This window comes from Camelus ferus, chromosome 16, assembly GCF_009834535.1.
Source record: "Camelus ferus isolate YT-003-E chromosome 16, BCGSAC_Cfer_1.0, whole genome shotgun sequence".
NCBI classification, from domain to species: domain Eukaryota; kingdom Metazoa; phylum Chordata; class Mammalia; order Artiodactyla; family Camelidae; genus Camelus; species Camelus ferus.
In genome coordinates this window covers 23,810,499-23,828,273 of record NC_045711.1, presented here as the reverse complement: position 1 = coordinate 23,828,273, position 17,775 = coordinate 23,810,499, and the positions used below count along the sequence as shown (strand labels likewise).

Genomic DNA, 17,775 nt, shown 5'->3' with positions numbered 1-17,775 from the left:
TGGGAAGAGACTTGGGGCTGGGGACCGCCCAGAGGCCTCCTCCCAGGCTCTGCCACACACAGTCCCCGGTGCATGCAGAGCTTCCTTCTGTCAGTACCACTGACACCTGGCTCCACCTCAAGGTTAGATGAGTTCACATTTATCCAGCAGCCTTCAGCTTGAGTCTTCTCTTCTGACTATGCATTTTCTGGGGCCAGAGGGGTGAGAACTTCCTTCCTTTATTGCTCCCTCAGGGAGTGGGAGAGCTTCCAGGCATCTGTGACAGCCCAGCATCACACTTAGAGACCCGTTCTTCCGTGAGAGGACGTACTTGACAAGTCTCCCTAAGAGGCAGGAGTTTAACTCAGTTCTGCTTCTCAGCCCACATTGGGGTGTCTCCCCTTTCAGCCTTGACCTTGAGTCCTTGCCTGCCCAGAGTACCTCCTCTGCCTCCGACCACTTGTTGGGCCCGGTGGGCGCTGAGCCTGTGGTTGGTGAGGCTGCGGTTGCCCATCACAGGGGCCAGAGCAGTGAAGATGGGGACCCTGATGAAAAGCACCCAGAGCTGAAATACGCCTCTGCTGCCATTTCTTTCACTACACACATGCACCCATATGCATGCACGCACACTCCTATGCACAGCCACACGTGCACACGCTTGTATGTGTGCACACCCCCCGCATGCACACAGGTGCACATCCCTGCACACAAGCACTTGCAGACACACACCCGTGCACATGCATGCACACAGGCACACCCCCATGCATGCACACGCACACCCCACAGAGAATCTGTATCTTCCCACCAGTGAGTCACTACCTGCCAAGCTCTTGCAGATCTGAAATTCCCAGAAGCAGGGGCTCCAGGGAGAGGTTGCCCCTCTCCAATTACAGCTGTAAATCATATCCAGACAGCTTGGTTCCCGGAAGAGCCTCAGGAAGGTTCTTTCTAAATCTGTTACCAGGTACAATTTAAAACAACTAAAAGAATAAAAATTAAAAAAAGAAAACCACCTTCCCCAGGAGACATAATACACTTCTGTCTATAAAATTCACAGCATCCACCGGGGTAGAATTCATTTCAGGTAGGGATTCTCAGCCTCAGCTGCAACACAACCTCCTTAGAAACAGACCAACCTCTGGGCCCCACTCTTGGGGTCTCTGATTTCATTGGTCTGGGGTGGGGGTCGAATATCAGGTTTTCAAAGCTCCCCGGGTGGTCTAATGAGCAGTGAGGGCTGGGAGGTAGGCTATGTGGGAGGCTCTGTCTCGGGCCTCTCCCACAGCGTCTGGTGGTTTATTGGTGGTGTTTGGCGTTCGTCACCTTATAGAAGAATCACGTTGATCTCCGCCTTCACCTACACGCGGCATTCCGTGTGTGTGTCTGGGTCCACATTTCCCCTTCTTATAAGGACACCAGTCATATCAGATTAGGGCCCACAATAATTACCTCATTGCAACTTGGTCACCTTTGTAAAAGCTCTGTCTCCAAATATGGTCACATTCTGAGGTTCTGGGGGGTAAGGACCCCAACATATGATTTGGGGGCTGGGGGAGCCCAATGTAGTCCATTGCTAGATGGTGACTGTTTGAGCCTGGAAAGGGGTTGTGGGCAGAGATAGCCCTGAGTACAAGCATGGCACCGACGTGGGTTCTGCAGGAGGCGGCGGGATCACCCCAGCCTTGTGGGGCTGCTCCAGGCAGCTGGCGCCACAGTAATTTGAAAGTAGGTCAACAGGATATGAAGGTAATCCAAACTCTGAGAGTCGTGGCTTGGCTTCTACAAGAGAAACGTCTCCCCGGGCTGGCACAATGACCCGTGGGGGGAAGGCAGCGGGACAAAGATGCTGCCAGTACATTTGTTGCAGTTTATTCACAGATGTTCACGGCAGATGTCTTGGCCACTGACTAGACAAGGAGGCTGGACGGATAAGCCACTTGTCTCTGCTGCTCATGTGTTGCTGCTTTAATTAACTGTCTCACTGGAGGGGTGTCTGGGGCCTTGCACGGAGTCCACATCTGGCTTTGCTGCTGGAAGATGTTGAGAGCGATGGCATGTGGGTACAACAGGCCCTGTGATAAGACTGCAGTGCGGGGATGTCAGACAGTCCTGCCCATGCCCTGTGTGCGCGGTGGGAAGGAGGGACAAAGGCAGAGCCCCGTCGAGAGCATCTGAGACGTCCTCATGGATGCCTGGATCCACCGTGGGCATTTTGACGTGAAGCTGCTCCCTTCTCGCCCACCCAGAACTGGCTGTGCCCATCCATTTTATTTGCATAATTTCAAGCATCATTAATAGTACATGGCATGAGGAAAAATTACTGAGCTCTTCCTCCCTCCATGAGTGAAATTGGGTTTAGTAGAAAATTAGTTGACTTAACTGGCAAATGATGAAAGCTTGAGAGGAGAATGTTTAAGTAAGGAGGACAAGGAGGGGAAACTTGGCTGTCAAGCACTGGCCCCGGTGGAAATCAGTCTCCTAGCCTCTTTGTTCAGTGTTTGTTCAAGGGAAATACTGGGGAGGGTCCCCAGAGGATGACGAAGGCATGGACCACATCCCGTCCCGCATGCTCAGCCTAGCTTGACGAGGTCACGTCCAATAAACCCTGAGGAGCCAGTCCAGGCAGGACGCAGGGTTTGAACTCGTTCAGATCTGGCTGTGACTGACTGAGACTGGCCTGAACCAGGCTGATCTATCAAGTTCAAGGCAGCCGCAAGGTAGACGGCGCTGCCGTTCTCTGGGGGGAGGGGAGAGAAGAGCGCTGGGTGTCGGGGGCACATGGGAAAGACCTTGAATTTGAGTTTAGACACGCTGAATTAGAGCTGCCCACGTGGAGACAGCTCAGTGATGGGCCCCGGGGCTCAGAATGGAGATGGCATCTCGGTAGCCACTGAATACAAGTGTGAACAAAATTGCCGAGTGATATGGAAAAGGGCCTGACAGCAAAGACTTAAGAAACAGTAACATTTAAAGGCTTTTTGGAGAAAGAGGTCCTGGCAGGGGAGACTGAGAGGGAGCGGATGCCCATGGAGAAGGTGCTTCCGTCGGAGGAGGGTGTGACTGGAGATGTCAGAAGGAGACTGAAAAAGCATCCAAAGCGTTTGGCCACATGCAAGTCATTGTTGAGCCTTGAAAGAGCCATTGTGATTGGGTTGTGGGGACCAAAGCCAGCAGTTTGTGGGTCGTGGAATGAGGGGGCTGCTGTGGAAACCAGTCGTGAGTCAAGTTCTTCTGGGAGGAGCGCGGCTGTGGGCAGGAGGAGAGGGAGAATTGGAGTCGGGGGGACAGTGACGTTGCAGATAGCGTGTGAGTTTCCGGGGGGCTCTGGAAACAAAGCGCAGCAAACTGGGGGATTTCTCGTCTCCCAGTTCTGGAGGCCAGAAATCTGAAATCAAGGTGTTGGCAGGGCTGGTTCCTCCTGAGGCTGGGAGGGGGAACCTGATCCGTCCTCTCTCCTGGATTCTGGGAGCCTCTGGCACTCCGTGGCTCGTGGATGCCCGTCTTCTCCCAGTGTCTTCGCATCATCTTCCTCCCATTGTGTCTGTCTCTGTGTCCACATTTCTCCTTATAAGGACACTGCCATCTTGGATGAGGGCCCACCCTAACATGACCTCATCTTAACTTGATCATCTACAGAGACCGTTTCCAAATGAGTCACATCGCAGATACTGGGGGTTAGGACTTCGACATCTTTTGGGAGGATACAATGTAACCCATCACAGAAGGTTTGCTTATTTACTTTTCAAGATGGGAGATCTGTAAGCCGGTTTAAATACTGGGGTGAAGGAGACGGAAAAGAGGGCAGTGAAAGTACAGGAGGGAGGTAGCATTGTGCACAGCGGCCCCAGAGGATGGCTTGGAAGAGGAAGAGAGCAGGATGTGGTGGGGCTGCCGATGGGGCTACGGGGAAGGGGCAGGGGGCTGGGGCCTCCCCATCGATGCTTTGATGTAGGAGGGACGAGCATCTGCCGGGAGTGAGGTGGAGGGGCCGGGAGGGGTTGTAAGGAGAGTGGGCACCCTCAGAATGCCCCGAAGGCTGCCCAGGATTTATAATGTATTGTCCCTTAAAAAAAAAAAGATTTGAACCAAATATGGCAAAATCTTACAACTTGACGAGGCTGGGGTGTGGGAGCATGGGTACTCATGACATTGCTGGATTATTTTCTATAACTTTCTGGATGCTTGAAATATTTCATTGTTGGATTAGAACAGGGGAAGGAAGAGCTACATCCAGCGTCTGCCTGGCACTTCGGGGCCTCTTGTATGTCGTGCTTCTCCCTCCCCCACCTATTCCGAGAGGAGGCATGAGAGTCAAATGACTAATTTACACTAAAACTCTGCATCCTCTGCCTTCTTTTTCCTTCTTCCTCCTTGGGCTCCAGGGAGGCGTTTTAAACTGCGTAGTGGAATCGTGTGCAGCACAGCTAAATGCCGTGGAAGGTGGGGGACCTCTGCTGGGGGCCCAGAGCCATGCCGGTTCCTGCCCCCTCCTCCTTCCCCAGGATCCCAGAGAGATGAGTCCTTGCGCCTCCCACTCCGTGCTGCTCTGAGCCACCAAGAGTGGGAGTCTGATTCTTGCCGGTCAAGGCCCCTGACTAAGTCTTGATGCTGGCCTGTGACTTCGTGGATGCCGTGGCCAAGTCGCCTTTTCCAGCTCTGGCCTGGTCCACACTGGGGCTGGAAGGCTGCAGAGGAAGAGACATTGAAAAGAAATCCCAGGCCCTTGGCCAAGGTCCATGCGACCCAAGTAGGGGGGAGAGCTCGGGAGGAGTCAGAGAGGGGATGAAGAGGAGGGCTAGCTTCTGAAGGCTTTGGAGGATGGATAAGGAGGTGCAGTTAGTTCCAGGGGGCACGGAGGGAGGCATCAGTACATCTTCCAGTCTCAGGAGCCATGGATTCCCTTAAAGGGAGGTGGGGTCCTGAGCAAGAGGAGGTCACGTCCTATGGCGGCTGGAAAGGAGGAAGGCAGAGTGGGGTGAACTTCCCAGAGACTGAAGTGCCCCACACAGAACTCCACTGCTCTGGGCTCAGAACAGGGGCAGGGCTGGCCTGGGACTTTTTCATTCCCCGTGAAGCTGGCAGAAGCACAGGATGGTACGGATCACCCCGGCGCTCCTTCCAACTTTCCCTGATATCACAAAAGGGCTCTGGTGAAAGAGAGGCCTTCTTGGGAGCCAGACTTTTCTAGGCTATTCTGAAATGGACCAGGACCCCCGCATGGTTCATGGCCGGCACTCCAGGGCTATATCTTTCCTTTAACCCAGATCTCCCACAGGGCTAGTTCTGATGGCATTGAGAGTAGAGCTTACCCATCTTTGTTTCTGCCAAAGCCCCTGCACAGGTTGGTTTTCCACAAAGGTTTGTGGAACTGGCCAGAACTGTGAGAGCCCCTAGGACACGAAGATCCCCCAAGGAACTGAAAACCCACATCCCAATGGCAGGCCCCGCCCCAGAGGGAAGAGATGGCATCTCTGGGGCCAGCCCAGGCGTCAGGAGCTGTAGTAGACCTCGGTGACTCTAACCTGCACCCGGGCTGGAGAGCCACCTTCCCAGGACATTTAAAGCATGTCTTGGATGGCAGAAGCCTTGATTCGTGCTCAACATTCACACGCATTTGTTATATAAACTGGGGCTTGTCTGCAAGGATGGAGGCAGGGAAGAGCCAAAGGGATGTGTTCCCGTTCCTCTGCCGGCAGCCCCTGGGGAGCTGGAGGAATGAGTCTGTGGTTTCATCCAGCTCTCCTGGGAGCGGCAGCCCTATTCTTAGTCCTGAGCTTGCTTACCAGGAAGGAATGCTGGGGACGAAAGTGTCAGCTTCGGGCCACGGGCCCTATGCAAGCTGCCCAGTTCCCTTTTAGAACGCTCCGGCCCGTGGTTCCTTCAGGCTTCGGCTAAGGAGTGGCTGGACTCTGCTCCCATCTGCTTTTCCTTTGGCTTCCCTTTTCCTCTGAGCCCTGCCTCCACTGGGGACCTGGCTCTTCTTAGCTGTGACCCCTGACCCTCCCCGGGCACCGGGATGTCTGCTTTCTCAGGAGACAGAAGCTGAGGGTGGTCCATCATGGCAGCGTCAGCAAGTGTCTTTTGTTGAGCACAGGAAGGTCAGCCCATGCTGGGCGAGAGAAGAAAACCCCGCCGGAAAATTTAATACCTTCCTTGTTAGTGATCCTAACCCGCCCTCTAAAGCAGCTCGTTAGATGCCCCGTTAACTCTCCGGGTTTGCTTCTTTACGCTCCTTGTGCTCCGGGGAAGGGGCAGCAGCCTGCTCTAACAATGGTCCGCGGGAGAGAGACGGGGGCAGTGCCGGGTGGCTCAGGAGATGGGCTCCGGGTGGGGTCAGAGGGATAGCAGGCCCCGGAGGAGACAAAGGTCCCTGGCTGCCCAGCCGGGGTGCTCCCATCAAGGAGATGGATTCAGGGAAGTCGAAGTTCCCTGTGTACCCTTAGCACCTGGAACCAAAGATCTTGGAGCACTTTGTAAGGATTCTTTTTAATTAGGTCCTTCCCACACAGAGACAAGACAGAAGAGTGTGTTCCAGAATTTAAGCACTACCTGGAGAGATTATTTCCAGCCATAGACCAAAGGCACAGGGAGAAAAAAACCGGAGATTTTTAGCCTGGGAGGGACTGTGGAGATGTTTCCACGCCTCATGGAGCCGGAGTGCAGGTGGATGCCAGAGCGGTTCCACGTCTGTGCGGGACCACCCAGCAAGTTCGTGCCGGAGCTCACGCCCAGGGGTGCTCCTCACTGCGCAGAGCTCAGCGTTTTCATTCCCAGCAGAGGATTTTCCCCCCATTGGGTGTAGTTTATATTTTTTCCTCCCCACTTGTCCTGTCTGCCCATCCTCCCTCTTAATCTTTTAGCAAAAAGTGAGTCATCCTGCTCCGGCTATTTTCTGAGCCCCAGAATTGTGGGGCAGGAGACCATGTGCTTGTGGGGCTGGGCATGGGCACTGCCAGTGTGGACAGTTTGGGTTTTTTGGGGGGAGGGTGGTAATTAGGTTTATTTATTTATTTATTTTTTAATGGAGGTGCTGGGGATTGAACCCAGGACCTTGTGTATGCTAAGCATGCGCTCTACCACTGAGCTATACCCTCCCCCAATTTTACTATAATTTAAAAAAAAAAGCCAAAACCAGGGTACAGCTCAGTGGCAGAGCACGTGCTTAGCATGCACGAGGTCCTAGGTTCAATCCCCAGTACCTCCATTAAAAAAAAAATGAATAAACCTAATTACCTCCCCCGCAAAAAATTGTGGTAAAATACACATAATGTAAAATGGACCATCTTAACCATGTGCGGTTCAGGGGTGTTAGGTATGTTCACGTAGCTGTGCAGCCGTCACCATCATCTGTCTCTAGAGCTTTTTTAACTTCCCAAGCTGAAACTGTCCCCATTAAACCTGAACTCCCCATCTTTTGCTCCTCCCACCCCTCCCCCAACAGGCTGGCTTTCATGGGCAGATTAATCTGGGTTGGGCACAGGGCCAGGTGACCAGGTGACCCATAGAAAGGTTCTGTTTCCCTAGATCACCCCCTTCCCCCACCCCTTTTCATCTGAATTTAGACTCCCACTCAGGTGGCCTGGGGACATCTGGAAATCCAGCCCAATCACCCAATTTGTCAATTTCATGGAAACTTCCCGAGTGTTGGGTGTGGTAGTGGGTGGACCAGGGCTGCTAAGCGGGTGCACCTGAGGCCCCTTCACACTGAAATGCTACCTGTCTCCCTCTCACCAGTGCTGTGGGGGTGGGGGGGCTCCGTGAGCCCCTAAAAGTCCAAAGGCAAATGAGGAACCTGACGTTGGAATGACAAAAACGTCTGAACAGGGGCCTTTTGAGGAGTCGGTGTGGAAGGTGGAATTGTCCAGCCGGGCCTCCCTGGGCACCTTTAGCTGAAGGTTGTCAGGAGCCCGTGTTTTTCAATTCATGTCACTGTTCCCACCAACCACTTAGCGTAAAATTGCCCATAAAAGGGAACTTAAATTACAAGTGATAAAACCACAGCCCCCCTGTCCCCTCAGCTGACCCTCTCTGCTCTGTTCAGATTCCCTGTGACAAGAGTAATGAGGAAGCTGCAGACACTTACCTCCAGTGAAGTCACCTTAAATTGAAAGTCTTTGTTTTCTAGGGCTGGAGGGATGGGGGACCGTGTGGCTCCTCGTTAACTCCTCCTGGGAAGGGGACCTGCCATCTCTGGACCTGTTTGTCTCCCTTTCTCTCCTTCCTGCCGTGTTGGCCCCCTGGGACCCGTGGGGCCACTTGTGCCCAGTCCAAACCGGGGGGCTACTCACTTGATCACCCCGGAAGTTGCCCATCTGCCTTGGTCTCCTCTCACCCACCCACCCCCTCTCCCCTAACATGCTTTCCTGACCACATTTTCAACCTTTAAACCAATTCTTCCTGGGGGTTCACCTGGTTCATTGGTTTATTAATTAGTTCGTGAACACCACGATACTTACTGAGTCAGACCCTATCCCAGCTCTGGGCTTTCAGAGGTAACCTGGCCTTGCCCTCGGGGCTGGGTAGGGGGGCCAGTTGTGAGGAGGTGACTCAGGACAGTGCAGAGGGATGGGGGGGCAGAGGGATAAGGGCATCTCACTCTGCCTGGAGGACCAAGGAAGGCTTCCTGGAGGAGGAGGCAAGGTTTTAAATAAGGAGCAGGAGGTGAAACATTTCTGGAAAGGATAGGATGGAATGGGGGGTCACAGACCAGGCTGACATTGTGGACAAATCTCTCCAGAAAACTGGAGGCAGGCAAGACTGGAGGGGGGCCAAATACAGAGGAAATGATCTCAAGATTCTAGCTGAAAACTGACGGGGGCCTTAAGTGAGGGCGGTGGGGTGTGTATGAGGGGAGGGGTCTGGAAGTGCATTGCCAGACTGGGAAATTCAGAAGGCAGAACGGATGACTAAAGTAATACTAGTCAATGGAAGCTTCACTCACCTTGCCTCTCTCAGTCCTACCAGGAACCTGTGAGGTAGGCATTGGTATTTATCTTTTGCTGATGAGAAAAATGAAATTCCTAGCGGCTATGACTCTCCAAGGTTAGCAACACAGCTGGGACCGGGGTTGGATCTCTGCTGGCAGCCCGGGGCTCCAGGTTCGGGAGGTCCCCGTGGCCCAGCAGTCCACCGTGGTGCTGTCTGATGCCCCGTGGCCCTGGAGGAAGGAGTGTTTAATGGGTGGGAGTGTGGGCTTTGGAGCCCACTGCCTGGGTTCCCATTCCAGCTCCACTCCTTCCTGGCTGTATGATCCTGGGTTAATGACTAAACCTCTCTGTTTCCTAACCTGTAAGGAGAGGAGCAGGATGGAAATGGGTCTGATCTCTTAGAGTGGTTGCCCAGATGAAAGGAACAGATGAATTAATAAGTTGAAAGTGCCTAGCATGGAACCCGTGTTCGAAATGGTAGCTATGAAGGTGGTGGTGACACTCTCTAGAACATCAGTGTGGAGTCATTCTCCCAGGAGAGAGCTGTGACTTGCTCATCTGGCTTTTCAAGGGCTCTGGGCCTGGGACCCAGGAGTGTGGTTGGGGTTGGGACAACCAGAAGAAGCCCCTGTGACTCTGTTGGTACCACACATGGCCACAGAGGGACAACATGTTGCCTGGAAACCAGCCCGAAAGGCAGTGCTGGAAAGTCGACCTTGTTACTGGCGCAGGTAGCAGCAACTAGACCCACCTACGGTTTATATTTTCAGAATTGTCTTAATTTTCCCAGACCCAGATTCCATGAGCTGAGCTGCCACCCCCTCCCTTGCTTCTGCAAGAGGAATCATCACTTTGTCTTTCTATTTGTGGTTCTTAATTGAGTGGAGGAAGTGGGGAGGGGGGCTAGGGTCTGTCCTGAACCTGGAGCTTCTATAGCCCAGGACAAAAATGATGCTCTGTCTGCCTAGAGGAGTTTTGGGGGGTGAGAGAAAGCCCACACTTGAAAGAAAACAGGGCTCCCACAGGGTAGAATGCCAAATCTGCTCGACACTTAAAAATGCTACCAAATATTTCATGCAGTCTCCAGGCTGTGGGAGCTCTTTCCTGTGACGGCTGCAGACCCCTGGCGTCTGCACTGCTGCTCCTTTGCTTTCTGAGTATTTCAACAAAAAAGCTGAAGCAGCACGACCTGCCTTAGAAGCCCTGGTTCTGAGTGTCCTCTGTGTTGATCTCGTTGAAAAGAGGAATTCATTGGAGGGTTGGATGGATGGGGGCAGGGAACACTTGGCCATTTTTAAGTTTACAGATAAGTGAGGAGAGATGGTTATCAGGTTTTTGCACTCCCCTCTCCCCACTTAGCAGCCAAGGTCCTAACACTGGGGGAGCCAGTGTGGGGAAGCTGAGGGGGCCGGGGTGCACAGGCTGGGGACAGGTAGGCAAAGACAAAGCCCCTTGTCTCTTGCTGCCCTTCTCTGCAGGGCACAGGCCAACCCCTTAGGCCTTGCTCTCCGTCACCTGACACCTTTCCATCATGGCCTTGTCATCAGGTTATAAACATTACTGAAAAGGCACTAGTGTGGGCAGTGAGCTCGGGGGACAGTGTATACAGTGCTTCTGCTGGTGTCTTGCCGAGCATGAGCAGGGGAGGGCAAAGATGTCCAGGCGGTACTTTTCCCCCGGGCGTGAATTGTCTCAAGGAGCCCGGGATGTGACCCAGGGGACTGATAATTGTGGCCCTTTGCCACGTGGATCCCTGAAGGGGCTCACTGGGAGGGCTCACAGACGCCTTCCAGCATCTGTATCTGGACCGGGGATCGAAGGGAGGTGGGAATCAGGCGAGGTGGGTGGCTGATCTCTGGGGGCTTCCCTGGGGACCAGCACCGTTCCCTCTGCCTGGCCCAGCGGCTCAGTTCAGACTCACTGAGCCATTGATCTGAAAGCCTCATCATCCCTGCAGGGGGTGTGCGGTCAGGCTAAGCAGGGGCTCCTGGGTGGTGGGCAGAGGTGTCCAGGACAAAGTTCATGCTGGACCGTGGGTTCTGGGCAGGGGGCTTTAAGCCTGTCTCCAGGGAGGTGGACTGAGCAGACGGGAGGCTATGTCCTTCAGGGTCCAGTGAGATGACCCGAAGCCTCTGCACTGGATCAGCAGGGGCAGCCCTGTCCCAGGTGAGAGCCCGCCTGCCTGTAAGCGGCCCAGCAGGCAGGGTCGGGGCCCCCTGTGCGGCGGGGCTGGGCTCCTCCCCTGGCCGGGGGCCAGTCAGCAAAGCAGAATTGTACCCACTGAGGCACGGGGTTGGGGCCCCTTCAACTCCAAACAAACGCCGAAGCCGCATTGAGGACCACGGTGAGGATTTATGGTGCTTCATGAACGTTGGATAAAGGTGCTGCCTCTGGGCAGACACAGCCCTGCAGGGCTGCGCAGATTAACAGAAGGCGCCCCTTCTTTCTGGCAGGTAGCACAGGCCAGGTGCAGGCTTCCAAAGCCAGCCTGGGCTGGATCTCAGTTCCCCTTGTGCAGTGGGAAACATACGTAACTGTACTCGGCCGGCCTGTTCCCTTCCTCTCCAAGAGTCTGCCAGGATTCACGCGCTGACCTCACTTTCCTTTACAGTGTGCCCCCTCCCACCCCCGCTTGTCTATTCCAGGCTGTAGGAATGAGGGTGGGCTCCGAGGCCCCCAGATACAAGCCAGTTGGGAAGGTGGGTTTCTGCTGTCTGTTGGTCCCTCTCGGGGCTCAGACTCTGAAGGGCTCTTCTCTCAGTAACTTAGGGGTGCCGCCAGGCCGGGGGAGCTGCCCGCTCACCGTGCCCCTGCCTTTCGACCTCGTCTACACCGACTACCACGGCCTGCAGCAAATGAAGCAGCACATGGGGCTCTCCTTCAAGAAGTACCGGTGAGAGGGCCGCGGGAGGGTGGCGGCGGCAGTGGCACACAGGGTCCCAGCCGCCAGCTGGTCTCCGAGGTGGGGGATTGCACCATCCTGGGTTCTGTAGTGGAGGGGAGGCTCCCTCTCCCCCGCCACCTTCCTTCCCAGACAGCTCTGCCTCCCGGCCAAGGCTGACTCGCTGACAAATTAATAAGCCGCAGCCAGCCGCCCCAGTGCCCCGCTGCTGCCCGGCAGGCTGAGAGGTGGGGTCAGAGTTTACCCAGACAGAGGGGCAGGGGAATTGCAGGGAGTGGGGGAAGGAAACAGGGCAGGTAACTGGGGTGTGACCTCTGTGTGGGGACCCAGCAGCCCCCTCCCCTCTTCCTCCTGCCCCCCACCCCGCCTTGGGCTGGAGGAAGACCATCGCCATCGCTCCCAGCCAGCGGACACGGGGTTTAATTTAGCACAGAGAGCCCTGCTGCTTATGACGTCACTCCAGTCCCACTGACTGTCCACGTGATTTTATTAGGAACAAAAAAGTGACAGGCGGCGTTATTGCTTTATTATTGATGCTTGTTCTCCGTGCACACGGGGCCACCTCCTCCCACCCCGCCCTCCTCGAGGGGAGGAGTGCCGACCTCAGCAGTCTGTGCACAGTTCTGGGTCACTAGGAAGGACTCGGGCTGAGGCAGCTCCTTGTAGGGCCGTCTGAGTCTCAGTGTTTGTCTTCACTCCCTGGGGGTGGCCCAAATGGAGGGAGAAGTTCTGGGCTTCGGCCTGTCGAGAGAGACCTCAGGGTGGGACACAGCCTCCAGTCCACTGGGATGCCGACTTGAAGTGGCCATACTTTCCAAGGAGACTTTGAGGTGCAATTGGCCCTTGGCAGTGGCTGGTCCCCCAGGGCTCTGCTCTTCTGCATCTGAGCCCAGAGAGGCCGGGATCGTCCTGAGGGTGTCAGGCCCCTGGGCAGAGGGGCTGTGGACTCGGGAGTGAAAATTGTACAGGTGACCCCTGGGGCGGTGGGGGGGGGACCCCACTCCAGTCAGGCTGTCCCTTTCTAGGTTCCCCTGGGGCAGCCGTAAAAATTAACCGTTTCTGAGTTGGTGGTCCACAGTTCAGGTGTGTCTGTAAGGCCCTGAGACAGCTGGGGTGTTATCTCCATGTGACTGATGGGGAAGCTGACCCAGAGAGGCTAAGGCACTTGCCTGTGGCCACACAGCCAAGTAATGTCTGAGCCCAAGCCCTGACCACACCGTGCACTATCCTGACTGGCCACCTTTGGGCTACAGAGCCCACGGCTGGGGCAACCCCAGCCCAGGGAGACAGAGGGAGGTTGGTGACCTTGGTTCCTCATCCCGGGGGTGGGAGGGGCAGGTGCCGCATCCGGGTCATCGACACCTTCGGGACAGAACCTGCGTACAATCATGAGGAGTATGCCACGCTGCACGGCTACCGGACCAACTGGGGCTACTGGAACCTCAACCCCAAGCAGTTCATGACCATGTTCCGTGAGTACCTGGCCGCGGGGCAGGGGTGGGGCCGACGTGGCTCTCCGAGGTGGCCGGGGAGGCAGAAGGTCCCATTCCTCTCTCTCCTTTCGGGGCCTGTGCGGGGACAGGGACACACCCAGCCATCAGCCTTGGACAGGAAAGCCTCAGTCCCCTCTCTGCCGATGTGCGAGCCAGAAAAGAAGCCTCTGGTGGGTCCAGAACAAAGAGGATCCAGTGGCCCTTCCGGAAAGAGAGACACTGCAAAGTGGATGGAGACAAAGTGGCGAGGGGGCAGGATAGGCTGGCTTTCGAAGCAGAGGGAACAGACGTAGTGAAGATGGGTGTGGAAAGAACCGGAAGGTTCTGGAAATGGAAGTGCTCGGGGAGGCTCGAGATAGTGGAGATAGTGGGGGTGAGGCTGGGGGTGGGGGCTGGGGCCCCTGCCGATGATGGGCTCCGGGAAGGGACGAAGTCATTCCAGCTGAGCTCTCTCCAGTTTTAATGAGACTCTAAAACGTATACACGCTGACCTCCCCTCTCACCTGCAGCGTGCTGAGAACGATTTAACCTTTGCTTGACAACTCAGGGTCAGTGCTGTCTCTCTGGTGCAGGCCTGCCCTGCGGGAGCGGCGGACGTGTGCGCAGCCGTGTCCCCTGCTAGCGGGCCCCTTCTCCTGTCGCTGTTTGATGTGGTGCTTTTTCTTCTAGTTGGGAGGCTGTCAGCTGTCACTTTTAATCGTCGTCAGTCTGTCTGCCTCCAGCAGCATCTTGCAGGTCTAATTGGTGGCTCTTTGAAGGCTGTGGGTCACACAGCCAGATAAGCACCCTCGTTAAGATTGTCTCTAAATTAAGAGCAAAGTTGGCCCTGAGCAGGATCCCGAGGAACTTGCTTATAAGTAAAGTAGCTGCTCTCTGCTTAGCCTGTCAAATGAATGCATCTCTTTTGGGTATGTAGGGTCTTCTTTTGTCTTACTCTTCAGAGAGGCTGTATTAGAGGCAGATGAGATTTCTGGATACATAAGTCATAGTTTGATTGGCTCCCAGAGGGTTGGGAAGGTGGGAAGGACCCTTGGAGCCTAGAGGAGGTATCTGAGGCCCAGAGTGGTAGAGTAACCTGTCTAAGGTCACACAGCTCTGTGGGGACAAAACTCCCTCCCCAGGGCCCATTGCAAGGTTTCATGAGGCTTCTCCAAGAGAAGAGTGACTGTTCTAACAGCTCATCTGGTGGCACTGTGCTTCCAGCAGATTGGAGTCGGGTGGATACCAAGGAGATTTCTGGAGGGAAGGGAGATGGCAGGGGAGAGAGTGAGTGGTGATGTTGTAGGCTGTGGGAACAGCATCTGTGATGGTGGAGTGGAAAGACTATGGAGTCATGGAGGACTTGGAAACAGAGGGGTGCGGTCTTTTAGCAAAGATTCCTGAGTTTATATTGGATACAGTAATTTGAGGTTCACTGTAGGTTCTTGAGCTAGGGAATGTCATGGAGGAAAAGTTCTTTGAGATGCATTATTCTGGCAGACTGCAGGTGGCCAAAAGGGCACTGGTATAGGAGGGGAAAGCAGGAGATGGCTCCTAGCCTTCTGCAATAGTCTACACTGAGAAAACGAAGCCCACTGGATGTGGAGTTCCAAATCTGGCAAACTCCTACTCGTCTTCCAAAACCCCACATCAAATGTCTCTTTTTACTGTCACTTTCCCTGAGCCCCTAATCTAATCCAAGCAGAATGTTTTTATAACTCTTAAACCTAATTCTGTTAAAGCATATATTGAAATAGGAGAGTTATTTGCTTATACATTTATTTCCACTGATAGATTACGAGTCACTGAAAAAAAGGTGATTTTATTTCTCTGGAGCTTATGGAGGGCCTCAGAAAATGTTAATTGATTGAATAAATTAACGAAAAGAGAACAGAAAACAGAGAGGCTTGCCTGCCTTAATGATAAACCAAGTCCAGCAAGGAATTCATGAGCAGACCTCTTTCCCCATCTAGTTGGTTGATTTCCCCAAAGAGCTAACTGAGAGGCTGGCTGCCTCTCCCCGCCTTGCCCTGCCCCCAGAGCTCTTTGCTTAATGGTCCCTATTATTTTAATTGGTTGCAATACTTCCCTGTCCCATGCCCACCAGTTTAGCTAATTGTTCTAAACCTGTCCCCTCGGGTGGAGTCGGTGGAAAGAGGGGTTCTTCAGCTCTGCCAACAGGGAGGAAATGGCGAGCAGGAGAGAGGCCTGGGTGCAGCCCGCGCTGGAGCCAGAGGGTAGGGACAGAGGGCAGGGTAGGGCTGGATGGGCAAACTGGGTCAGGAGCCGTCTGGTCTGCCCTCCGGGGGCCTCGCCCAGCCTGGCGGAGCCTCCTGAGTCAGGAGAGCTGCCTGAGCCCTGACCATTGCAGAAACAACTCCAGGTCTCCAGGGCCCCTCCTTTTGTCCCTGAAGCCCTAGAGGAGAGATGGTTTTGTTCTACAGTCAGTGCTTACAGTGGTCAGATTTCAGACCCAAGAATCTGTGAGCTTTCTGGAGCACCCGGACAGAAAACCGCCACCTCCTCTAAGATGCACCAGATGTCAGTTATACATTTTGTGGGTATTGAGGGCGCTGGGTAGATACACCATGTTAAATCTATACATTTAATTAAATTATACATCCCAGTGTCAGAAATGCTAAAATGTGAAAAATGTGCATCGGAAATGAAGAAACAGGGTGTTTGGCATCAGGGCTGTTCTGGGAAAGCAAGGGAAGGTGGCTGCTGCCAGTCTACGCCCCTCGCCTCTCGCGCGGGGAAGGCAGAGTAGATGTACTTGAGGTCCAGAAGCATCCTATTCAAGGTCCTTTGCACAGAAGGGAGGGGCCGAAGGCCTTGCGGATGATTGGCACTCGTGCCTGCGCCCCTGTCTGGCCACAGCAGACAGAGCTAATCAGTAATCAGTGAGGTTCCTCGAGCGTGGCCGAGGGGTTGGAGCCCCAGCTGAAACGCGTTCCCTGCCCCAGGAGCACTGGCTTCTGGGACGAGTAAGTCAGGGTGCGATCTGCGCTTTGATGGAAACCTGGCTGCAGTGGACGGAGCTGCAAAGGGAGGGCACACAGACCCCAGAGAAGGCTTCTCGGGGGACAGGGGGTGACGTGTGAGTGGGCCCTGAACCTGAACAGGATTTTCCCATTGGAGAAAGGGGAGGAGGGCGCTCCGGGCAGAGGGAAGATCAGGGGCAGGAGCTTGGCGGAGGAGTGAAAGGGACGATGTGTCCATGCGTTCAGTGAGCCAGTCAGCCGGGGGCGCCGGGTGCCGGAGACACAGAGCCCTGCCCTTGTGGGGCTTGTATTCTAACAGTAATACATGGAAAAATCAATAAATAGCATCACATCTGGTCAGTGAGTGCCGAGGCAAAAAGTAAAGCAGGGAAAGGAGACAGAGAGGGAGACCAGAACTCTCAGCAGGGCCCTGTGGGCAGAGCTGCATGGAGAGGGGGTTGGGGGGTAAGAGATGCCGTGGAAGGGGGCGTAGGGGCAGATCCTATAGATTGCTGTGGGGACTTGGACTTCTGGGTCCACTTTTGTGCAGGGTTTGTTGCAGAGGGGGGACCTGATCAGACCTAGATTTGAAAGGATTGCTCAGGAGAAAAGACAATACAAGAAAACCTTGGAAATGGGGGGCAGCAGTCACAGTGGTCCTGGACCAGGGTGGTGTGATAGAGGGGATGTCAGAAACCCCACCTGGCGTCACCGGCTCTGCTGATGGATGCACTGGAGTGAGGGGAGAAGGAGGAGCTGGAGACCGGGCCTGAGACGAGTCGGGAGGGGGTACTGTGGTGAGAGCAGGGACCTGGTCTGAAAACAAGCAAGGGCGACCCTGTGACCTGTCCAAGGTTCCCTTCTGCTCCAAGGCTTTGTGACAGTCTCTGGGAGAGGGGTTTGCCCAGGGCACTGGTGGATGGATGCCCTCCCCCTCCTCAAACTGGTCCCTTTACTCCCAGCCCCCTTCCCCATCCCTGCCAAGTGGGGACCCGTCTGATGGGGTCAGTCCAGGTAGACCCGAGGTATGCCCTTAGCTGTCTGGTACCCCCTTTCTTGACCCTGTGGTCTGGCCACAGCTCACACCCCGGACAACTCCTTCATGGGCTTCGTGTCCGAGGAGCTCAACGAGACGGAGAAGCAGCTCATCAAAGGCGGCAAGGCCAGCAACATGGCCGTGGTGTACGGCAAGGAGGCAAGCATCTGGAAGGTGAGCCCCGCCGGCCCCAAGCTCCGGGCCTGGGATCCAGCTGCCCTCTGCCACCCAGCACTGGTGGAAAACGGCCCCCACTGGTGGGTCAGAAAAGAGGTCCCTAACTGCCATTGGAAATACCGGCCTGGGGGCTCATGACTCGTCCCCCTCCCTGCCCCAACTCTCTGCAGCAAGCTCAGATGCCCTTTATCAAGGACTGTGACTTAATCCTCCACCTTCCCTGGGATGGATCAGTAAACACTCTAACCCAGCAAAGGGGGTTTAGGCTGGACTTGGGGGTTCTGTGGGTGGGAAGCCG

At 54.8% G+C, this 17,775-nt stretch overlaps 1 protein-coding gene across 1 annotated transcript in view; it reads left to right on the top strand.

The window, feature by feature from the left end:
* MGAT5B (alpha-1,6-mannosylglycoprotein 6-beta-N-acetylglucosaminyltransferase B) overlaps positions 1-17,775 on the top strand; it is a 65,808-nt gene that overhangs the window by 30,125 nt on the left and 17,908 nt on the right. Inside the window, 3 exon segments of the mRNA XM_032456748.1 lie at positions 11,668-11,799; positions 13,147-13,280; positions 17,344-17,474. Of these exon segments, the coding sequence (XP_032312639.1) occupies positions 11,668-11,799; positions 13,147-13,280; positions 17,344-17,474 (397 nt within the window).